The 25,223-nt window shown below is 42.0% G+C and overlaps 1 protein-coding gene and 1 pseudogene across 1 annotated transcript in view; both read left to right on the top strand.

Moving 5' to 3' along the window:
• LOC122896836 (carbonic anhydrase 5B, mitochondrial) overlaps nt 1-21,350 on the top strand; it is a 56,140-nt gene extending 34,790 nt beyond the window's left edge. Inside the window, exons 3-8 of the mRNA XM_044234922.1 lie at nt 121-318; nt 9,569-9,687; nt 11,318-11,413; nt 12,256-12,318; nt 13,309-13,464; nt 19,112-21,350. Of these exons, the coding sequence (XP_044090857.1) occupies nt 121-318; nt 9,569-9,687; nt 11,318-11,413; nt 12,256-12,318; nt 13,309-13,464; nt 19,112-19,291 (812 nt within the window). The 3' untranslated portion in view covers nt 19,292-21,350. The remainder of the gene's footprint in view (nt 1-120; nt 319-9,568; nt 9,688-11,317; nt 11,414-12,255; nt 12,319-13,308; nt 13,465-19,111) is intronic.
• LOC122896837 lies at nt 7,245-8,713 on the top strand (annotated as a pseudogene).
• Nucleotides 21,351-25,223: the final 3,873 nt, after the last annotated feature.

Genomic DNA, 25,223 nt, shown 5'->3' with positions numbered 1-25,223 from the left:
CTGAGTGCCTCCTCCCTGAGACGGATTGCGTCCCCTCGCACATCGCAGCCCTGAACTAGCCCGGTGTGTGATCCCAGAGAGCGCACGTCCTCACGATGGCCCCGCTGTGCTTTCTCCTAGTGCACCCGCTGTGGGAGACCGTGGACCTGGTCCCGGGGGGCGAGCGCCAGTCGCCCATCAACATCCGCTGGAGGGACAGCGTCTATGATCCTGGCTTAAAACCGCTCACCATCTCTTACGACCCGACCACCTGCCTCCACGTCTGGAATAACGGGTACTCTTTCCTGGTGGAATTTGAAGATTCTACAGATAAGTCAGGTGAGAGCCCGACCTGGGGTCTTGTCCAGTGTTAAAGGGACAGCCTGGTGTAGCACAGGCCACAGCACGCTGCCTCCTCTTTGAGCAGTGGTGTGGGACTCACTGCACTGAGCTTTTTGAACATATGAAAAAAAATCCCATCTAGTTTTTTCTGAACATTTTCTTCTCTAGTATAGATAGTATTTATTAATAAGTGTGTATATTTCTCTGTATAGAAAGGAGATAAGTTTTGAAATAAAAGCTTTGCCTGAAGTTTATTTTGTGTGCTTTGAACATGTATTAATTTTCTCTGCTTGGTGAGTCACAAGACTCTTTTACATTAAGTAGTATTACAATTTAGATTTAACTGAGCAGACTGCAATCCCTTTGAAATGGGACAAAAAGAATATTCATGTGTGTATGAGGCTATAGTCTTAACAACCATTTCTACATAGAAAAATGGAAAGTTATGTTAATTTTGTTGATTAAACAATGTTACCTAGTTTAACAGAAACACAATTTAAAAGAGATTTTCAGATCCAGATGTTATATTGCTTTTGAATCCTCTCTGGTTTTCAGTCTACCCAGATATAAACTAATCTGAATGATTTCAAAGTTGACCTGAAACCTTTAGTGTCTGTTGAACACAGAATGTGATTAATTCTATATAGGTATCTTTTCTCCATTTCTTCTTTTTTCCAACCAAATTTGATGGTATCAAGTAATCTTAATGTGAAATAATTAATAGTTGAAATTGTGTATCTTTAAAAAGTGGCTACCAACCAGGGGCAGTTTTGCCCCCTCTCACTCCCTAGGGGCTTGGGACACTTGGCAACAAGTGTAGGCATTTTCAGTTGTCATACTCGTGGAGTGGGGGAAGGGCGATGTGACTGACATCTTGTGGGTCAAGAGGAGAAAAACTGGTGAGGAAGAACTACAGTACATGGAACAGCAATCGGAAGGACTTATCCAGCCTCAAGTATCAATAGAGCCAAGACTGAGAAACCCTTTTGGCAATTAGTTTTCTTCGATGAATGTGAGGAGATGGGCCCATGAAAGTGTGAATGAATGAAGTAAAAAGTGTAACCTAAAGCATAAATAGAAGTGTTCCCTTCTGTATCTACCCTGGCTCTAGGTTTCTCTACCGTATCTTGGTTCTCTTTGCATTCTCCTAGTGATGCTCTGATACTTAGACAGGGCCCTCTGGCCCAGCTGCAAACTGACTGCTCCTCCCCTGGGAATTCTCTCTCTAGTTCTCTTACCTTTGACCTGCTTCTCTGCCGTGATCCAGGAAGTGCTCAGGTCTGTCTTTAAGAACTTAGGTGTCTCTATGTTCCCCATTTTGTTCTTTCTCCCTGGGTTATGACCTGGCCCCCAACCTTGACCATCTTACTTCTATTTCACAAACCAAGAAGAAAGTAATTACTCCTTTTCAGCCCAGATTCTTTAGTATCTTTCCTTATTTTTTCCAAAACCCTGTAGTGTACCCTCATCTCAATTGGAAGCCTGTAATATTACGTTGTATACAATGATTCCAGAAATCTTCAAAATAGCAACCTACATTCCTGTGTTCCAGATGACTGTCTTGTACGATGATGAGCTTTACTTGTCTCTGTCAAGTTCTACCATTACTCCTGCTAGCTAGCCTAGTGGGGAGACCCAGTCTGTAAATAACACCTCTTTTTTGTGCGTTCTGGATGTGTAGCGATCCTCTCAAGTCTCAATCCTGTCTCAGTCCCTGGCAACCTTCTTTCTTTACTTCTGAAGATCCTGAATGTTGGTTAGCCTTCTAATGACCTTGCGGGTCCAGAGACTGTGTATTTCCAATCTATGATTTCTTCACTGAGTTGGAAATTGTGGGAAGTTGTTCAGTCGGTTTCTTAACCAAGTGAGTTAATCTCCAGATGGTTCCAGGCAGATAGCCTTCTGTTTTATTTTTTTTAATACATTCAAGAATTCTTATCCACCTGTTTGCTTGGATGTCTCAGATGGAAAACAAATGACCTGCATTTTCCTCATAATAGCTCATTAGAGATCTCCCAAGACAACTAAATCATTCCTTGACGCTACCCTCCCTAGGTGTGTCAGAGTGTCACACTGTTTTTATAAAACATACTAGAAAAACTGTAGAGAGGTTACTAATTTTCCATTTGTTTTGTTAGGAGGGACCAGAATAGGTAACCTCTTTTTGTTTTGCTTTAATAATCTTTTTCTTTAAGATACCATTAATCTTCGATAAGTACCTAACTTTCTGTCTTTCTTTTTCCACATTTCAGTGGCTGCCTCCTATTTCCTGCTCATTCTCCATTGCTATTTCTCCATGCTGTTGTAAAATAATTCATAGCATTCAAAGAGGAAGAAAGAGTGAAGGAACACAAAACACAAAAAGTAAAAGAGAGCAAAGACTTCATAGAAATGAAGACAGGAAAGAACCAATTCTAATTCTAGAAAGGAAAGGAGCTAATTAATATCAGTGTCTGTAAATTAAAAAAAAAAACAAAAACAAAAAACTAGGCACTGCTGCTGCAGTGTGCTTTACGAAGAATTCAGGATAAGGTGTGCAAGGAAAGGGTTTGGGGAAGGTACGTGAGAAAAAGAAAACACATCAGACTTTATGGGATCCAGCAAAAGCAGTGCTTAGAAGGAAAATAGACGTGAAAATGCCCATCCTGGAGAAGAAGAAATTGCTCAAATCAATAACCTAGCTTTCCACCTTAAGGAGCTAGAAGGAGAAGAGCAAAGTAAACAAAGCAAACACAAAGAAGGGCATAATAAAGGACAGAGCAGAATTCAATGAAGTCAAAAGCTGGGTCTCCAGAAAGAGCAGCAAAGCTGATATACTCTTAGATAGGTGCACCAAGAAAACAAATAAGAGAAGATTCAAATTAGTAGAATCAGGAATGAAAGAGGGACATCACCACCGACCCTACAGAAATTTGAAGGATTATAAAAGAAGGTATGTGAGCATCTCATACCACCGCCCTTTGCTGGGTATTGTTTTATTGTTTGTCTCCCCTGAATAGAACACAGTCAATGATTTTAATGAGGGTGTGTGAAGGATATAAAATATTGTGGGGAAGGTCACTAAATTATGCTTGGGCCCATGAATCATCTCTAATTTCACCTCCTCTGAAAGTATTCTCATCGGCTATGTCACCAGGCCTCAATGAGAGGAAGAGAGGAGTCCTATTGTTCTCCTAAGGGTGCTTCCTGCCCCATCTTACATCCCTTTACACTATTTTGGGGCATTACCAGTAAACCCAGGAAGAATTTCTTGCTTCCACAGACATTTGAACTTCTCCTTACGGATTTTGATGCTGCATTTCCTTTTTCAGAGAAAACAATGTAATGATGTTTAGCACATTCACAGGGTGGTGGACTATTAGGACAGTCCAATTTTAGAACATTTCCATCACCCCCAGTTTTGTGGCCATTTCCTTGCATTTTGTTTGATTTGTTTGGGTCCTGTGTATCGCCTTTCCCTTCATCATCCCTTCCTCTGCCAGCTCCTTCACCTCCATGTTAAAAGCAAAGGAAGGGAGTGAACATTGCATAGCTTGCTCACCATAGACCCAACACTAGGCTGGGTGTTTTATATTTGTTACCTAATTTTTTATAAGTTCACTTGTTTCTCACCTTAGAAAACTGAAATAAGAAAATGTCAGCAACCTCAAAAAAATAAGTACATCTTTGCTGGCTGTGTCTTATGACTACTCTGCTTGCTAATTTCCTATCTTCCCTCTTCCTCCTCTGCCTGTTTCTTGCTGACTGTACTTACCTCTCTCATCCACACTTCTGCCGCCCCCACCCCACCCTTTTCCTCCCTCTTGCTGAGGAGACCGTGTGGTGTTTCAATCAACAAACCCAACCGACACTTTGTAGTCTATTTCTTTAGTTCCTGGTTTCATTGAGGATCTTCTAAGCGCCAGGCACTGTGCCACGTGCTCAGAAGAGCAAGGAAGAAGGGATGGTCGCTGCCTTTAAGAAGTTTACAGCATGTGGGGGCACAGAGCCTTGAAGAGATGCTAACACAGAGCGCTAAGTGCCGTGAGGGAAGTGTTCACATGGGCTTCGGTGGGAGAAGGCTTCTGGGCAGGGGTGACACCTGGGCGGTTCACCAGGAGGTGGAGGTTTGAGGCGGAGCAATGCTTGCTTGTATTAGCATGTATAGTGCAAGAAGGAAGAAAACAAGCACATCCTGAGGTGGGCAGGAGCCAAGACATGGAAAGTTCTGTGGACTGTTCCCAGAGATGGAGAAGCAGGGTGCAACGTACCTGGGAACTCTTGCTCTGGGTCTCGCGCTCGACCGTGATTGAGGTGTCAGCTGTGTTGGCGCTTCATCTCAAGACTCGTCTGGCAGAGGATCCTCTTCCAAATTCACTCAAGTGGCCATTGGCAGGATTCAGTTTCTCTCAGGGCCTCAGTTCTTTGCTGGCTGTTGGCCAACGGCTACTCCCTTTTCCTTGCCAAGTGGGTGTCTCAGCATGGCAGCCGGCTTGGTCAGAGCGAACAAGTAAGAAGAGTCGGAGAGGGCAAGCGAGATGGCAACCCGCACCTTTTTGTAACCTAATCTCAAAAGTGACATCCTTATCACTTTGGCCCTTAGAAGCAAGTCACAAGGTCTAGCTCATACTAAGCAGAGGAGATCACACAAGGGTGTGAATAGCAGGAGATAGCAGTCATTGGGAGTCATCTTAGAAACTCCCAGGCCACATGGCTAATGACACAAAGCCCATAAATGCAAACTAAGGTCCTTTTCCTGTAAAGTACATGCTCTTAGCCACATCATACAGGAGAGTATCTCCCTCTCACTTCTCCCTGTGTACAGGTTATAAAGGTACAGTACTCAGCACATGTAGAGACTTTTTTAAAAAAGATTTTACTTATTTATTACAGAGAGAGAGAGCGGGCAGGTGCACACATGTTCACAAGTTGGGGGAGAGGCAGAGGGAGAGGGAAAAGCAGGCTTCCTGCTGAATAGGGAGCTGATGTTGAGCAGCCCCCGACATGGGGCTCAATCCCAGCACCCCGGGATCATGACCTGAGCCAAAGGCAGACGTTTAACCGACTGAGCCACCCAGGCACCCCCATGTGTAGAGACTTAATGATTTTTCTAGCTAGAAGTGCCCGAGTCAGATGCCTGGGAATCTGACTTCCCTCCCAGAGATCACAAACGTAGAGGTACCTGCAGTGCCACAGAGGTGATGAGCGTGAGCCAGGCTGGGAGAGTCTGGAAGGATCCGCAGCAGTGGCAACTGTGAAGAACTGGCAGGACCTTCTAAAGTCAGTGGCTCTTCCTCCCACCCAACTATTGTTGCCTGGCAGGAGCGTGTGCCCAGCATGGGCGGGGCATCTCTTTGTCTAATGGCAAATGTGGATTTTTTTTTTTTTAAAGATTTTATTTATTTATTTGACAGAGACAGATCACAAGTAGGCAGAGAGGCAGGCAGAGAGAGAGAGGAGGAAGCAGGCTCCCTGCTGAGCAGAGAGCCCAATGCGGGACTCGATCCCAGGACCCTGAGATCATGACCTGAGCCGAAGGCAGCGGCTTAACCCACTGAGCCACCCAGGCGCCCGTGGATTTTTTTTTTTTTAATTTTATTTATTTATTTGACAGAGAGAGATCACAAGTAGGCAGAGAGGCAGGCAGAGAGAGAGGAGGAAGCAGGCTCCCTGCTGAGCAGAGAGCCTGATGTGGAACTCGATCCCAGGACCCTGAGATCATGACCTGAGCCGAAGGCAGCGGCTTAACCCACTGAGCCACCCAGGTACCCCGCAAATGTGGATTTTTTTTTTTAAAGATTTTATTTCTTTATTCGACAGAGAGAGAGGTCACAAGTAGGCAGAGAGAGAGGAGGAAGCAGGCTCCCTGCTGAGCAGAGAGCCCGATGTGGGACTCGATCCCAGGACCCTGAGATCATGACCTGAGCCGAAGGCAGCGGCTTAACCCACTGAGCCACCCAGGCGCCCCGCAAATGTGAATTTTTATATGAAACTGTATAGCTTTCAACGTTGGCAATGAACTTTAAAATGTATTTTGTATTGTGTGGGGGAATCAAAACACACCTGAAGACCAGCTCTGCCCCCTTCCCCCTACAGCCACCCATTGCTAACATCTCCTCTCTGCCTTGCTCATTATCTTGGGAGGAGACACACAGTCAGTGTCCAGAGTATGTGGCCAGTGTTTTTCTGCGGATAGGAGAGAAGGCCTTCCCCTCTCACCTTGCTCACTTCACTTGGGACGAGAACTTCAGTTTCATTGAACAGATTAGATTGAATATCTGCCAAAATCAAGCTCACGGTATGGAGCTGGCATAGAAAAACAAGTTTTTGGAAGATGATTTTACTTTTATTTCAGTATGCTCTAGTACCATCTTCCTAGTCATTTAGTGAATCAAGTGGTTTGATTCTCTGCACCTCCCCTGTCCCTCAAAGAAAAGTTCTCATTGGTGTCTTTGCTCACCTCTTTCAAAAACTTTTTAAAGAAGAAATTATGTGAAATATTTTTAAAAGGCAGTAAGATACATAGCCAACCACTGCATGACATATCCAATGTGTTTGGTCCTTGGGGTTGCTGTAGTCATACATAAAATTCAACTAGTGATGCAAGAAATACTAAAGATCGCTAAGTTAGTTGAGATGGGTGGGTTTTGTGCTGTGTATTGGTTTAACCATGGACAGACATTACCAGAGTTGGATTAAATGGAGGAAAAGAGGAACTAATTAATATATGTTAGCAAGTTCAAGGGAAAAAAATACCAGCACAACCCAAAGTCTGAGGAAGGGTGATTTTATTTTTTTATTTTTTTATTTTTTTAAAAGGAAGGGTGATTTTAAAATCTCATTTTATCTGAATATTTTCCTTCCGAAATGGAAAAACAAGGGGCACCTGGCTGGCTCAGTCAGCAGAACAAGTGACTCTTGATCTCAGGGTTGTGAGTTCAAGCCCCACGATGAGTGTAGTTTACTTAAGAAAAAAAAAGTATCAGTGCATAAAAAAAGAGAGCATCTTTTGTCCCCACATTTCCATTTTATGAAACTGGATTGGATAAATATGCTAAGAGAAATTTGCATTTTATTGCACAGTTAAAAAGCAGTCATGGGTAACTCAAGGTCAAGATCATATTCTAAGAAGAGGAGGGCTCCCATATCTTCTAGGCAGAGGCAATCAAGAAGCAGTTCGAGAAGAAGATCACATTCTAGGTCAAGGAGTAGGCAGTGATCCAAAAGTCCAAGACAGAGAAGATTTCATTCCAGAGAGAGAGAGGTAGAAGGCCAAGGAGCCCATCAAAAACCTGGGCTAAAAAGAAAGAAGATAAAGAAAAGGAACGTTCCAAAATACCACCAAAAAGTTATATAGCACAGACAGACATTCCAGAAGCACAAGCAGAGAGGGACAAGGATGAAGTAGGAGTGGCACAAGATCTCCTAAAAAGAGAAAATTGTCTCGCTCACCATCCCCTAGGAGACGTAAAAAGGAGAAGAAAGATAAAAGAAAAGAAAAAAGAGATGAAAGAGAATAATCAACAAGCAAGAAGAAAAGGAAAGATAGGGAAATGGATCATCGGGAAAGACAATCAGAGAGTGACATAGATGGGAAAGTTACACAGGATTACAATGAAGAGGAGCAAGGGGAAGTCAGTGAGAAAGAGAAACAAGAGGAGAAACCAAGAGAACCAACTCTCTAAAACAAAAGACTGTTGTGTGGGAAAGGGAACTGGTGACTCACTAAGAGAATCAAAGTCAATGGAGATGAGCATCGTGAAGAAGACATGGAGGTGAGTGGCTGCACGTGACCTCCATGGGGAGCCTCCCGCCTACACACAGCAGTGCGGTGCCTTCGTGTGACTGCTTAATGCTCTATTGGTTCTTCTCAAACCCACATGGGTACAGCTCCGGGTTACAGATGGTTCCATAGCTCCTGATATTGACATTAGTTATTTACGGCCCAAAACTTGTGGAAAACCATACAGGAGTGACCTGTTCTTCGCATGGTGAGATCTGATTGTGTAACCAAGCAGCCGGAGTCTTCTGCTGCTGCTTCATAACAAACGTGAAAAATGGCATGCATGTGAAAAGTGGCATGGACTGTTTCTATTGTGTGCTCTCCTTTATCAAGTACGTGCACTTATAGTATTTCTAGAATTTGATTCATTGCAATAAAAGAGCCATACAGGGAATGCTCTGATTGCATGTTAATTGTGGCAGGAATATCCTAATTGTCATTAAAATCCTCCAACGTGATGAATCTACTTGTGGTCTTGTTTGCTGACATGACAAATTAGCCTTCTTACAGTTACATCTGAAAATGAACATTTGAAATTGATAGTCCTTTAAGCCTTGTGCCTAAATTTTTGTGGCTTTTGTTTAACTTTGAAAGATTATCTGTGCACGCACTCTTTCTGATGGCTGACGAGGCTTTAATTACAGAAACAAGATCTCAAATGAAACTCTCGTTGGTGGTGAGTAAGTAGCACATTTTGAAGTAGAGTCGTATACTTTTTCATTAAGGCGTTTGGGAATTTTTTCCCTGAAGTCATTTTTCCTACCTCTACGTCAGAGAAAGCTATCTGCCTCTCCTGAGTCCATCTGTGAAAGAAAGTGATCTCTTGTCCTGATTTTCAGTTTTCCACTCTTTTATTAATTTGTTTTCATCTCAGTGTTGGACAAAGGGGGTAGTACATTCTAAATGGACCGTCACATCTTTTAAAATATGACAGATCTACTTCAGAATGTACTTTTTATTTGACCTCAAGTATAAAACCAAAACATTTGTGTTACTTTTACCGCAATAGTAGTCTAATGCACATAGTAATCCCTTGTGAAATGCAACATAGTTAGGCAACTGAAAACTTCTCACAGGAGTTTCAAGCTTCACGTTTGGCCAGTGAAAACTAAGGTAGTGTACAGTTTCTAAAATTGTTTTACAAGACTTTGACAATAAAACCCTGAAACTTATTTCATGTTCCTATAAAAAAAAAAGTGGGCACAGTAAATATAGAATATAAAAATAAGTCGAAAATTGGCCTTTAATAATTGTAGGTGCCTTGGAGTGTTGTTAAATCTCAGTGTCTTTCAGAGCACAGGTCACACCCTTATACCTGAATTGACTGCGTGGGAGTCAAGTTTCTATGCACTTGTGTCTAATTTTTGAGTGGGCTCCACTTAACGACAGTTCATGTAAAAGGTCCATCCACAGCTCTGGCCTTTTCCCCGCATTCTTCCGTGGTATGAAAAACTGTCCCTTGAATTGTCTGATGTGCCATTTCAGTGATCGAGGGAGGACCCCTGGAGCACAACTACCGGTTAAAGCAATTCCATTTTCACTGGGGGGCCATCGATGCCTGGGGCTCCGAGCACACCGTGGACAGCAAATGTTACCCAGCAGAGGTATGTTGAGCAGCTTGGCGGCAGTGACAACTGTGGGGGGGGGGGGGCGGGACAGTGCTCTATTTCTAAGACAGCCTCAGGAAGAATCGGGGGGCGGGGGGAGGTCCTATAAATGCTAACACGCTCTCTCAAGCATATGTGATTACTCCCAGTTTATACGTGTAAACATGATCTCATCCCAAATAATAGAGCAGAAATGAACCTTCAGATCCTAAAAGAGAATCCTTCCGGAATTCGAAGATAGGCTCCAATTATAGCCTGAAGTTATAGCCCAGGCCACAGTACAGGGCCTCCAGGTTCAATTGGCCCAAGTGAGAATTGGTGGGAGCCCCGATGAAGGCTGTGGTGATAGGAATAGAGGAAAAGAGTGAGATTTAACAGGCATTTCTGAAATAAAGGCAACAGGACTTGGAGGCAGGGTCTACTTCAGGAGAGGAGAGGAACAAGCGAAACGTGACCTTGAGGATCTACTTGGGAGGCTGGGTGAAGATGCTTTTGTGAACGGTGGACAAGAAATAATTTGTAGCGGGGCGCCTGGGTGGCTCAGTGGGTTAAAGCCGCTGCCTTCGGCTCAGGTCATGATCCCAGGGTCCTGGAATCGAGCCCCGCATCGGGCTCTCTGCTCAGCAGGGAGCCTGCTTCCCCTTCTCTCTCTGCCTGCCTCTCCCCCTACTTGTGATCTCTGCCTGTCAAATAAATAAAATCTTAAAAAAAAAAAAAAAGAATTTGTAGGGAAGTCTAGGGAAGGCATAAGGAAGTAGAATTTCTTAGAGATTTTCCCCTAATTTAGCTTTAGATGTTACCTTAAAAAGAAACACATTTTTAAGTCATTATCCCTCAAAGAAATTTGACTTCAACTCCTGTCTAATTCCCATGGAGAGAATCTATTCCTCTCAATATAAAAATCTCACCTTAGGATGCAAATGGATTTTGGATATGATGGTTTCATGCAAATCAGTATGGGAATGGACATTCATTGCTCCCTCACTGAAATGTACTCACCTTGTTGTATTTCTTTTCTTTTTCTCCAAATAAATCCCTCTATTCACAGGTAATATTAGGGCACTTGGGTGGCTCAGTCAGTGGAGTGGCTGACTCTTGATTTTAGCCCAGGTCATGGTCTCAGGGTCCTGGGATCGAGCCTTGCATCAGGCTCTACTCTAGGCGTGGAGTCTGTTTGAAAGCCTCTCTCCCCCTCAGCCCCTCCCCCAAAATAAATAAATCTTTTTTAAAAAGTAGTATTTTTAAAGAACTGTTTATTTATTTTGAGAGAGAACAAGAGCACAAGCAGGCAGGAGGCAGAGGCAGAAGGAAAAGCAGGCTCCCCACTGAGCAGGGAGCCCAACACGGGGCTCTATCCCAGGACCCTGGGATCATGACCTGAGCCGAAGGCAGATGCTTAACCAGCTGAGCCACCCAGGCGTCCCTAAAACAAGTAATAGTAGTTGCTCCTGCATGCGGTTTTTCCTATTCATTTCTATCTCATTTTGCACCAGACTGCTGTATGCTTTTCTCAGCGGCTTTACTTTGGGTGAGGAGACATGTTAAAATATTGTGTTGAGTAAGGCTGTTTGTTTTGGAGCAATCCTATGCTGGTTATGTGGCAAACCAGCTTTTAACGGTGTTTCAGCTGCACTTGGTGCATTGGAATGCAGTCAGATTTGAAAACTTTGAGGATGCAGCACTGGAAGAACATGGCTTGGCTGTGATCGGAGTATTTTTAAAGGTAAGAAAGTCCGACCAACTTTAAATGACGTGTTTTATCCTAAGATGAAAAGATACAACATTGTAATATTAACATCTAAGTGTATTGGGATTAAAAAGAAACAGTGTTGTGGGGCGCCTGGGTGGCTCAGTGGGTTAAGCCGCTGCCTTCGGCTCAGGTCATGATCTCAGGGTCCTGGGATCGAGTCCCGCATCCGGCTCTCTGCTCAGCAGGGAGCCCGCTTCCCTCTCTCTCTCTCTCTGCCTGCCTCTCCATCTACTTGTGATTTCTCTCTGTCAAATAAATAAATAATTAATACAAAAAAAAAAAAAAAAAAAAAGAAACAGTGTTGGCTTGTGGAATCACTATGTGGTACACCTGAAACTAATGTATCATCGTGTCAGCGAGACTTCGACTTAAGAAAACAAGAAAGAAAAAAATGAACGGCAAATAGAAGATTGCTCTGAATATATTTCAAATGGTATAAAAATGCAGCCCAGTAGAGTGGTCCCAAGCCACATGTGGCAAATGAGCTCTTGAAATGTGGCTACTTGGTGGAACAATTTTTCATTGTCATTAATTCAAATTGCAACACGAGGACTGATATTTAAAGGGAGCAGGAGCCCGTTTACCCCGCGGGCACTAGGACCCTGTCAGTAAACAGCCTGCTCACGTGTTCTGTGTCTAATTGAATTCAGTGACTTTTATAGTGATCTAAACTACCAGTTTAAGTGTAGTTTAAGTCGTGTGATTGGTTTGTTTTTATGTAATCAGCAGGTGGCTCATTTTCATTCATATCGTGTCACCATGGCAAAAGTCAGATATCCATTGTTTTTAATATTTTCTCATTGCTGCTTCTTTAGCTAGGCAAACATCACAAAGAGCTGCAGAAATTGGTGGATACTTTGCCATCGATCAAGCATAAGGTAATACTATCTTTCCCAAGTCACTTGAAATGCCTGTTCCGTGTAATCTCGAGTGGAGACACTCACAGGGCACTTTGCGACTTGCCCCGGAAGAGCACTCGCCCCTTAACACGCGTGTGTTGAGAACGCGCCCGGCCCTGGGGCACCTTGCAGGGGCCGGAAGGGATTCTGGGGGTGCCTGCTCACCGCTTTGGTTTTGCTGCCCTGCCCTAGCCCTCAGGGAGTCGGGAACCCAGTGCTGTCCCCTCCTGTGCTCCTTCTGAGTCCCCGTGGACACAGCCAGAGCAGTCCTGCTGATTCAACCTCCCGTCCCGCAGGCGGGGAGCAGAGAGAAGAGTTGGACAGAAACGTGGCGTGGCCGGCTGTACAGAACAATTAGCCACATCCTTCAGAATGGACACCTTTGTCCAGGCCCCAGACTAACTGGCCGTTCCTCCAGGCCGTTACCTGGAGGTCCACTTCTCTCTCTCTCTCTCTCTTTCTCCCCCCCCCCCGTCCCTCCCCACCGCTCATCCCCACCTCAGTCTCTCTCTCCACTGCCTCCTTCCCTCTCCCTCCCTGTCCATCTCCCTCTTCCTTCCCTCTCTCTGTCTCCCCTTTTAGTCCAGGAACTTGACTCCCCCAAATTTGCATTGCGTTTTAGAAAGGAGAATTCTGTCGGGTTCTCTTGAAAAGGGGAAGTCTCCTTGTTCATGCACCTGCCACTCACTGCCCGATGCCTCCCAAAGAGTTGAGAGACAGCACTGCAGTCAAGTCACCAGAACGGAGGGAGGCAGTGCGCCGCGCCCGGTCCTGTTCCCGGGGAGGAGGAGCAGAACTACCTAGTTAATGACGGGAACAAGGCAGGGGCGTGATTCTGTCCTAAAGTGCCCAGAATTCCTCCAGACCGCTGCTGGTCCCTAGACTCCCCTAGACTCATCACCCCGTCCTCTGATTCCTGAGTGATTTTCACCATGAAATGATGACTTGGTGACCTCTTCTCTTGGCCAGGACACCCTTGTGGAATTTGGGTCATTTGATCCTTCCTGCCTGATGCCTGCCTGCCCAGATTACTGGACCTACTCGGGGTCCCTGACTACCCCCCCACTCTCCGAGTCCGTCACCTGGATCATTAAGAAGCAGCCCGTAGAGGTTGATCACGATCAGGTATGTTCTTTCCACATTTCTTTCTGAGGACACGCTAGCCTGCCCCTTTAAAGCAAGGCTGGGCTCCAACTTTGGCATCAGTTGTTAAGATCTTCTAAGGCTTTACATTTTTATTAAAATGTGCTAACATCTTGTCTTAAAATTTGGATATAAACTAGGGAATGCTTCAACTAGAGAGAAGAGTTAAAATTTAGGAAGCGTAAGCTTTTTACTTTCATATTTGACAATGATGTCTTGTGCATTGTGTATTTTATATACAACAATAAATCTCTATATACACGAGACCCTTTTAAAAGGAAGAATGAAGCCTGGAAATGGATGTACTCAAAACCCTTTAAAATCCTTAAGGAAATTTTGCTTTGGAACCTCAGGATTAAGACAGAATCCAACAATGTTTGTCCAGAAATTCTATGTCAGTTATTTTGAGCTTATTTTCTCTTTAAAAAGTAAGTTTAAGGGCGCCTGGGTGGCTCAGTGGTTAAGCCGCTGCCTTCGGCTCAGGTCATGATCTCAGGGTCCTGGGATCGAGTCCCGGATCGGGCTCTCTGCTCAGCAGGGAGCCTGCTTCCCTCTCTCTCTCTGCCTGCCTCTCCATCTACTTGTGATTTCTCTCTGTCAAATAAGTAAATAAAATCTTAAAAAAAAAAAAAAGTAAGTTTAAGTGATGACTACTATGTCAATGTACAAAATCCTGTTTAATTCACAATTTAACTAAACTACAATAATACTTGTAAATGCTTGCTTTATGGGCTTTTTATTAATTACAAAGCATTTTTACAAGAGGAAAAGCTTCTAAAGTCTTTTTTTTTTTTAAGATTTTTAATTATTTATTTGATAGACAGAGAGAGATCACAAGTAGGCAGAGAGGCAGGCAGAGAGAGAGGGGGAAGCAGGCTCCCCGCTAAGCAGAGAGCCCGATGTGGGGCTTGATCCCAGGACCCTGAGATCATGACCTGAGCCGAAGGCAGAGGCTTAACCCACTGAGCCACCCAGGCGCCCCTGTAAAGTCTTTTTTATATGAAGCCTGGATAACAGATACCAGCGTCTATCAAATATTGGACCAAAAAATAAAGATATTCTAAAGATTGAAGAATATATTTTATGTTTTTTAAGATTTATCTATTTATTTTAGAGAGGGAGAGAGAGGAAATAAATCACGAGCAGGAGGGGCAGAGGGAGAGGGAGAGAGAATCCTTTTTTTTTTTTTTAAGATTTTAGTTATTTATTTGACAGACAGAGATCACAAGCAGGCAGAGAGGCAGGAAGGGAAGCAGTCTCCACTCTGAGCAGAGAGCCCAATGTGGGACTCGATCCCAGGACCCTGGGATCATGATCTAAGCCAAAGGCAGAGGCTTTAACCCACTGAGCCACCCAGGTGCCCTAGGGGAGATAGAATCTTAAGTAAGCTCCATTCCCAGTGTGGAGCCTGACGTGGGGCTAGATCTCATGACCCTGAGCTGAAACCAAGAGTCTGTGCTTAACCGACTGAGCCACACAGGTGCCCCTCAGAAGAATATATTTTAAAGAAAGGAAAAATAATGTATGAGAAACAAGCTAGCAGTACATTAGAAGAAATAATACACTTTGACTTAGTAATACATATTCCAGCAAAGTAAGGATGGCTCATTATTAAGAATGATATTAATATAATCCATCATATCAGTGATTCTATACAGAATAATCATATAACCATTTCTATATATTGTTAAAAGGCATTAGCAAAATTCAGTATTCAGTTTTAAAAATTTTTTAAGGTTTATTTAATTTTATTTTTTAAAAATTTTATTTATTTATTTGATAGAGAGAGAGCGTGTGCACAAGCATGAGTAGGCAGAGCCATAGGCAGAGGGAGAGGGAGAAACAGGCTCCCCACTCAGCAGAGAGCCCGATGTGGGGCTTGATCCCAGAACTCTGGGATCACAACCCCAGCTGAAGGCAGAGGCTTAACTGACCGAGTCACCCAGGTGCCCCAGGTTCATTTATTTTAGAGAGAGAGGGAGATAGAGAGAGAGAGCACACAGGGAGGGGCAGAGGGAGAGTGAGAAGAATTTCAGCAGACTCCTCACCGAGGTTTGCACTTGAACCCATGACCCTAAGATCATGACCTGAGCCAAAACCAAGAATCGGACACTCAATCCTCTGTGCCACCCAGGGGTCCCTTAGTTTCTTAAAAATTTTAATAATATAGAAACGAATGGAGATTTCCCTAACTTGATAAAAGGGATTGCTCTCAGTTCAAAAATAAATAGTATGCCTAATAGAGAAAGATTATTACAATATACAATTTTATATTACGTTCCTGAAGTAGCCAATAGAATCAGACCAAAAAAGGAAAAAGCAAATAGAGAAATAATAAAAAACTACTTCAAAAATGAGGTAACTCAGTAATTAGTGGAGTATAATATTAGTTTATAAAACTCAATACATTTAACATATACAAATCATAATCAGTTAAAGGGTGTAATGATATAAAGTTATAATAGAATGAAAACTATTTATAATGGAAACAAAAATATAAAATGCTTTGGAGTAAGCACAAGAAGAAAATTTAACATATAAGCTTAAAACGTCCCTGAAGGGCACAAAAGGATTCATAAAATTCATACTACGCTATTGAATCAGAAGACAGCATAAAAACACCTTTCATGTCAACTCTCTTTCAGTTGTTACACTCCATTAATTGTTTATTCTCCCTAAATTTGATGTGGTCCATTTACTGTGCCAATGGGATTTTTAGATAGATGTGCTATTTCGAAAATCACACAGCAAAACAAACAGCATAAATAGCCAGGGAAAATTCTGAAAGAAAAAATGAGAGATGATTAGATCCACAAAATTATAAAGCCTCAATAATGAAATAGTGTGGTACTGGCACAAAAGTAAAGAGACCACTGGAGGAGAGAAAGTGTTAATGTTCAGAATACGGCCAAGTACATATGAGAATTTAGTTTGTGATCAAGATAGCATCTCATCTCAATGGGGGGGAAAGATGGGATTCTTCAGTAAATGCTGTTGGGCGACAACTGGGCAGACATTGGGGGGAGAAAAGTTAGATCCATCATTCAGACCTCACACAGGAATATATTCCGGATATATTAAATGTTAAAAACACCACCATAAAAGTGCGAGAATAAACACAGAGAAATCTTTTTATACTTCCAAATGGAGGAAGCTTTTCTAACTATATACCGAAACCAAGAAGTCCTAAAGAAAGCAACTAGTAAGTTAGACCATGTAATTTTTTTTTCTTAATGTGTGTGATGAAAACCACCAAAAACAAATGACAAAACAGAGAGAGCTTAACTGTCCATAAGCCTGGTCTTGCTGACCTATACATTTAGTCTGTGTCTATCCTTCATATTTAAAATTGACATAACACTGAAAAATAAATCAGTAAAATCAATAAATCAGAAGGTTAGTGGCCCATGTGGGTAGTTTTCCAATGAAATCTCAACACAGAAAATTCAGTCAGGAAAAAAATGTTAGTTGTCATCTACAATTCAGTCACCTATAATCAGTGTCAGTCATTGGGTAAATCCTTCTGGTTTTTAATCTTTACAGATACATATAAATTCTTTGGTCTTTTATCCGTATAAATATACATAAGTTTCTCAAACCAAATGGAATCATTGTGTACCTACCATTTTGTTCCTCTTTTTTTTTTTTTTAAAAGATTTTATTTATTTATTTGACAGAGAGAGACACAGCGAGAGAGGGAACACAAGCAGGGGGAATGGGAGAGAGAGAAGCAGGCTCCCTGCCAAGCAGGGAGCCCGGTGTGGGGCTTGATCCCAGGATCCTGGGTTAATGACCTGAGCTGAAGGCAGACGCTTAACAACTGAGCCACCCAGTGGCCCCATTTTGTTCCTCTTCATTCAGTGATATGTGGGACATTTTATAGGTAATAAGCTTTATCTTTGATATCGTTTTTAATGGCTATATACTAGTCCATTTTATAGATCAAATGTAACTTATTATTGACACTTGAGCTATTTCTAATCTTTGGCAGTTAGCTGAATAAAAATAAATCTTAACTTCTGGACATGTTATTGATTTACGAGGGTAGATACGTAGTTTGCAAGTATCGTCCCTTTGGCACTTGCTTCTGGTCACAGTCCTGCCTCAGCAGCTCTCCTTGACCTGAAGTCTTTGTTCCAAACAGATCTTCCCACGCTTGTGTACTGTGCCCCAGGCTGTCCTCTCCATAGCTGCAGTGTGTGGGATTGAGTGAGGACAAGTGTTGTCACAATAACTTATGGCTGGCTTGAAGTCAAGTGTTCCCGAATATGGTTGCTCTGAAAGCCAGGGGGCGAGTGATGCTATTGCCATGTTAGAGAACAAGCCTTGACTTGGGGCAGCTCCTTTTGTACTGAGCTGCACTGTCCCGTCCATTAGCCACTAGCCCCATGTGGCCATTTAAATTTAAATATAAATACATTAAAATAAAAATTAAAAATTCAGTTACAGGGGCGCCTGCGTGGTTCAGTGGGTTAAGCCTCTGCCTTCAGCTCAGGTCATGGTCTCAGGGTCCTGGGACCGAGCCCCGCATCGGGCTCTCTGATCCGTGGGGAGCCTGTTTACTCTCCTCTCTCTGCCTGCCTTTCTGCCTGCTTGTGATCTCTCTGTGTCAAATAAAATAAATAAAATATTTTAAAAAATTCAGTTATAGGGTGCCTTGCTGGCTCAGTCAGTAGAACATGCAACTCTTGATCTTGGGTTGTGTGTTTGAACCCCATGATGGGTGTAGAGGTTACTAAAGAAAAAATAAACTTTAAAATATTAAAAATAAATAAATACAGAAAAATTCAGTTCCTTAGTAGTACTGGCCGCATTTCAAGCACTCAGAATCCATATGTAGTTAGTGGCTACTATAATGAGTCACGCAGAGGACATTGCTACCATCATAGAAAATTCTTTTGGACAATGATGGCAGGCGGCATCCCACTGCCTGTTAAAAAGGTAATCCCATGCACTGCCTTCCCCACAATACCCAGGTACGGTGAGCAATGAAGAATACATTGTTTATGTTAATTATTTAGTTATATTCTGAGAAAACATTTTCGGTATTGTTAATATATGCATCAGGCCTTCCCTATGTTATCCTATAGGCTAGTTATTTTGCCCATTTCAAGATGAGGTTCCTAGGGGCACCTGGGTGGCTCAGTCGGTTAAACGTCTGCCTTTGGCTCAGGTCATGATCCCAGGATCCTGGGGTCGAGTCCCCTATGAGGCTCCCTGCTTCGTGGGGAGCCTGCTTCTCCCTCACCCTCTGCTGCTCCCCCTTATTTGTGTTTGTGCTCTCTCTCTCTCTCTGTCAAATATATAAATAGAATCTTAAAAAAAATGAAGATGAGGTTCCTAGAATCAAAGATGAAATAACTTGTTCTTGGCAAATAGCCAGTATGTGGGGGACCGAGCCTTTGGTGCCCCCCCCCCCCAGTTTTCAGATTCCAAGTACCGCATTGTCTTTATCACCTCCTGTCACTCCTCCCCACACCTTTTATTCCCCGTTCAGCAGTGAAAGGCATTCCTACACAGAGAGAGGTTGTACTGTGTCTAGTTGTGGAGCAATGTTTCAGAATTGTGGAAATGAAAGAGCATCTGTTACTCTATTGAAATTATTTATGCTTCGTACTTCTATTTCTAGCTTGAGCAGTTTCGGACCCTGCTTTTCACTTCAGAGGGGGAGAAAGAGAAAAGAATGGTGGACAATTTCCGCCCCCTTCAGCCCCTAATGAATCGCACTGTCCGCTCTTCCTTCCGTCATGATTATGTACTGAATATACAAGCGAAACCCCAGCCGTCAACTAGCCAAGTGATCCCCTGAGGAGTTCATCTCTAGGCAGCGCTTTGCTTGAATAAATACTAGCTTTTTAAATATTGCTAACTGGACTATTCTAAACACCTGCGTTTAATAATAATTATAGATGTGCATTTCTTGGTGTGGCAGTGCTCCATCAGTCTTGGAGGAAAGCTCTTTGGTAAATGAGTTCTTCATTTGATTGAAAATGACATTTAACACTGAACTAGCAGCAAGAGACAGGAGTTTCTCCTACAGTAACCTGTTGGGTAATTGTAATGTCTTTTTACATCTGATATTTCTGTGCTGCCTCTTTATGTTTATTAGTTAGTAGTTCTGTAGAGTTATAAGCAGGGATGGTAACCAAAATATGTAACAACTAGAAAGGCAGACACTGACCATCCAGAAAGCAGGCCTTTGAGAAACAGCCCGAGGGCCCAAACTGGTACTTCCTGGCTTGCTGAACGCTGGCCATTGTTTTCGGTATTTTTATGTCAAAACATGAATGTATACTCTTTTCTGAGGCCTTCGCAATGAGTATATTTGCTCTGATCTTTAGTTGCCGTTCCTAGTACATGATATGCTTACTTAGTATCAATTTATGATATACAAAAAGTATTTTGTAGTTCAAAGAAGATAAGAATTTACTTCTAACTGGGAATCCTTTTGTACTTCTGAAGATTAGATATATTAGTTCAAAACTTGATCACATAGAAAGCATATGCAGAACATTTTAAAAGAAAATGCTTGAAGTGCCTAGAATTTAAAATTCTTTCATGAATATTTACAGAAATCTTTTTCAAAAGACTAGTAATATAGTAATATAGTCTATAGTGTTATTTTGCATTGTCTGTACGTGGTTTCATAAAATATAATCTTTTCCACAATGATAGAACTATCTTGATTTCCCTTGAAAACTGTCTGAACTTTATTAGTTGAGGTTCTATGCCTCATGTTTCCAATTTACACAGTGGTTTAGAAGATTTTGCTATAGTAAAAGAAGAGAAACTTAACAGGCTAAAGTCTAGAGAATTCTGCATATTCTGAAGAAGCCATGCCATTGTTGCCTTTGCTTATAAATATCTTGGAATGTTTCTAATTGCCTATAAGCCTGTGTTCAAACTCATATTGCATTTACTAGTGGTATTTCTTTCATTACTATGCTAATCATCTGATCTGCAAGGTAAGGTTGGATAAGTAGACTTAACACTACTGAACTGTACACTGGAAAAGGTTAAGCTGGTTAATTTTATGTATGTTCTACCACGATTAAAAATAAATAATACCTTCAGTAGGAAAAAAAAAAAAAAAAAAGGTTGGAGCTACCTGTGTAAGTTTGGGGGGATAGCTGTTCTTTAAAAAGGGAGGTTGGTAAAGGCATTTGCTTCTAGAGTACACATCTTCTCTGGGAAGAAAATGAATAAAATTCTTAAGATAAATGGGGAGGAGGTTTATGTTAAGTGTATGTAATTGATCTGCTCAAACCATAGTTATTTTAAGAGGGTAAACACAAAAGAAACACATTTTCCAGTGCACATGGGCTTCCCTCCTAGGCCTCTCACAAGTTCCTTGTGCAAAATTCTCTTGCAGTGAGTCTTCCAGATCGGAGTAAGAGCCCATGTACCAAGGCCTGATTTGTCCTTAAATCTTAGAGCTACAAAGGTGTATTTATTGGGTGTGTCCCGGTTTGCCACTTGTGATTCACTTGCACCTTGGGTTCTGGTGTGATTATTAGCAGCAGTCTCTCACTCAGCCGTGTCCTGGTTTGCATGATAAATTCTTGGTCACCTTCTCCAGAGAGGTTATGGAAATTGCCTTGGGGAGGTGTGCTTTCCACCCCCTGCCTTAGTCATATGACCTTAGTCATAGCACAGAGGGGTGCTATAGATTCTGGGGCTACTGAGACACCCTAACAAGAAACTTTTTGTCTTCTACGCCTCCAAAAGTGCTTCACTTGTACCTTCCTAAACTTGAAAGGGGAAAATGGGCTTGAGGTCTGTCAGCGGGCTTGAGAAAGAATTTTGTATTACCATTGCTGCTCATCCTCATTAAATATTATAATAAAACCCTTTCTTTACAATATTAATATTTGTTGAATGACTGTTTCTTCCTATTTTTAAAAAAACATGTATAATTTCTGTTATATTAGTGAGACATCCTTTTACCGTGTAGATCAGAAAGTGACTGGAAAACTCCCAAGAGATTTTTAGAAAAGCAGGAAAATAAAAACCACCCCCTTCTCCGCTCACCTTTTTCTGTCAGATTGGTGCACAATCTGAAGACATCACCAACACGGCAAGCCACCGGTCCTTTTCTCCTTTCCAGAGCTGCATGGATTAGGGTAAGGTTGGCTATTCTAAAAGCAGGCATCCACGTCAAAAAAACTGGGGAAGATGACTTTCCTTTGCTCCCTGGGGGACGCATTTCTTTTGGTGCATTATTAGCAAAATTGCACTATTATAATCACTTTAGGTATTTTTCTGTGTCACTAGAAGAACCAACATTATTTACTTGATACCTGTTCTACTTAATGTTTTATTGTCTTTTTAACTCAACTTTATTGGGTAAATTCTTTCCCATAAAATGTTACTGATCAAAAATGGAGATAGTTTATTTAATCGAATAGGCTCTAATTTTAACCATGTAATGAGTACATCTAAGTAATACTGGCTACTTTACATGTAAATAGTAATGCGTCTTATTCGAAACTGAATGTTTATCCCCCCCCCCATTTGTATGTTGAAATCTAATCCCCAGTGTGATGTTATTAGGAGGTGGGGCCTTTGGGAGATGATTAGGTCATAGGGGTGATGCCTCATGATTGGGTTATTAGGGCTGATGCCCTAATAAAAGAGACCCCAGAGAGCTCTCTCACTTCTTCTGCCATGTGAGAACACAGCAAGAAGATGGCCAGTAAGGAAGCCAGTAAGGAAGTTCTCACCAGATACCGAATCTGCTGACGCCTTGATCTTGGACTTCCAGACTCCAGATCTGTGAGAAATAAATTGTTGTTGTTTTTAAGCTTCCCAGTCTATGGTTCATTGTTATGGCAGCCCAAACAGACTAAGACACTTGTCATCCCTATGTACATTCTGGTTCCTGCTTTTTTAGTTCAACCACTCTTCCGAAATGGTACTTTGGTTTGGGTTCTAGGTGGGGATAGCAACTCTGCTAGCATTCCTTCTCAAGCCACCGCGCGTTGTGTTGCTAAGTGCTTATCACTGGACGGAAGAATCAAGTAATAAACACGATCACTGCATAGTTCTTTCCTCTTTTTTTTTTTTTTTAAAGATTTTATTTATTTGAGAGAGAGCAAGAATTGGGGGGGACAGAAGGAGAAGGAGAAGCAGACTACCCGCTGAACAGGGAACCTGATATGGGGCTCCATCCCAGGAACTCAGGATCATGAACTGAGCTGAAGGCAGACACCCAATGGACCGAGCCACCCAGGCACCCCAGTTCTTTCTTCTTTTAATCAGTTGTGTAAATATAGATTTGAATGTACTTTTCATATGAATATACATTAAGTATTTTATCTTGCTATCTTAGCTAATTGTAATCTGGAAAATATATCAAGCCCTTGGTATAGCAATGACGGTGGGAGAGGATTTGAGGCCCCACTGTATGTCCCGGAATAAATCTGCTGACTAATTCTGAAATTAATGGTAGGTAAGAAATGAAAGGTTCTTTCCTGAGAATTTCTGCACTGACCACTCAATGAATCTATTACCATAGTCCTACTAGAGCAAGAAAAAATCCAAATTAACTCAAAGAGTCCTAGTTTGGCTTTTAGAGAATAGACTTTTTTTTTTTCTTCCTTTCCCGTTATGCTTGCAATAAATGTAGGATACATTCATGGATCATTCTTTGGTCATTTTATTTTCTTGTTTCTGCTGATGACATAAAATTAAAATTTAGGCATTTTCTCATAGAGGAAGGATAAACTAAAATGTACTTAACCTGAGAGTAAGTAGATGATGTATATATGTCAGGAACCAAGAAAAATGTTATGTTGCAGAATAAAGATTACTTTGTTCTATTTATTAGGATATCATCGTACAATGTATCTTTGCATTAGATTTTTTACATACTTTATTTTCATCTAATGATTTATTGAATTCAAATGAGGGTAGCTGTAATTTGAGATGAAATTGGCTTTTAGAATAACTTACGAAGTTAATTTGAGCAATTCAAGCTTGTTCAGGAAAATGAATTCAGTGGTTAATTGTAGAGGATAAATGTCTAATGCCTATAAAAGGAGATTTACTTCCATTTGTACATCATAATAAAATAAAATCTAAATCTTTACCCTTTTTAAATTAGGAACATCTTCCTAGAAGGCTTTTTTTTTTTTTTTTTTTTTTTTAAGATTTACTTACTTATTTTGGAGAGACAAAGTTCATGTGTAAGCAGTGGGGAGGGACAGAGGGAGAAAATCCCAAGCAGGCTCCTCAGTGAGTGCAGAGCAAAATCAAGAATCGGACACTCAGCCGAGTGACCCAGGCGTCCCTCCTAGAAGACATTCTTATTTATTGTTCTGACAGGAAAGTCTGGTCTAACTCATGAGAAATGTTACAGCAACCCAAACAGTGACACTTTCACAATAGTAGCCATTCTCAATGCTTCTCAGCGATTTTCCTGGTCACAGGTACCAGCAAAATTGGTGATTTGTACAGCTACACTTTTGGCCACTCAGGGCATTCTCTCTAGTCAGGGGCTGTAATTAAGTCTCCACCTTCAAGTAATTTGAAGTTTATTGTAAGCAGCAGCTTTGTGAAGACAATGAAGTATAATATAGCGTAATAGGTGTTACAAAGGTAAAATACTTGTGCTAAGAGCATACGTGCAGGTCAAGTACCAACCCACTCTTGAGGAGGTAGGGGAGTTTTCACATCAACGATGATACAACAGCTAACATTCAGAAACACTATTGTCAGGCACTTTGCCAACATATAGCGTGCACTTGGGAACTATTATCTCTACCTTGATTTCTACAGATGAGAAAACAGGACTAGACACTAAGGACTTTACTCAAGATCAGAGAGCCACAGCTTGAGTTTCCCCATCTGTCCAACTCCAAAGCTTATGACACTAATTACTGATGCACTGAGCTGGACAAGGTCAACTGGGAGATGTGTTATTCCAAGTGTCTCTGCAAGCGGGAATAGGGCAAGGCTTTATGCAGTTTGGGGTGTTTGCTGAATGATTCCCAGGATGGACTAGGAGAAGCAGGGCCAGTTTAGTAGTTGGGTAGCTCAGTGATTTTGATTTGGAGGAAAGAGGAACAAAGCTAGGCCAGGGAAGTCATCCAGTCTTCCCCAAAAGATGGCGATTGTTCATCATTTTGCAGCTGCAGCATGTCCTTTAGAGAAGCTTAGCTTTTCTTTTTTCCTTTTTTTTTTCCTGGTCTTGTCTCTGCCCTTGTATGTGTACTCACAGTCTGATTAGTAGCAGGGCTGATTTTACTTTCTCAGTCCTACTCTCACTGCTCCAGTTGAAGTGCTCATCTAGACAATGATACTCAAGTTTCGTCCTTTATATTGCAAACTGGAGTAATTTACCTTAAACACGAATATGATAACAAACCTCAGCTTAAAAGCTTTTTGATGGTTTCCTGTTGCCTCAGAACATAATTAGAGCCTCTTGGCATGGTTTACCAGGCTCGTATTACACAACCCAGGCCTCGCCCGTCTCTATTGCTGTGATCCTTGATACTCTGGAACTTCCCCTTAAATTCGATTGCCAAAATTCTGGCCGATTCCACTTCTCAGTGCCTTTGCTTATGACGATTTACCATTCCCACCTGGGAATCCCACCCTTCTCCACCTGAGTAACGGCTACCTTCCTGCAAAACTCAGGCATCAGAAAGTTCTTCCTGAATCCCTAGTGGACTGTTAAGTAAAGTACGTTGTCTGTACTATATTATTTTGTCTATGTATTGGTCCTTTTTTGCCTCTAG

The sequence above is a fragment of the Neovison vison genome, chromosome X (genome assembly GCF_020171115.1).
Source record: "Neovison vison isolate M4711 chromosome X, ASM_NN_V1, whole genome shotgun sequence".
Lineage (NCBI taxonomy): Eukaryota > Metazoa > Chordata > Mammalia > Carnivora > Mustelidae > Neogale > Neogale vison.
The sequence above is the reverse complement of the archived record's forward strand: the minus strand, read 5'-3'. Positions and strand labels throughout refer to the sequence as shown.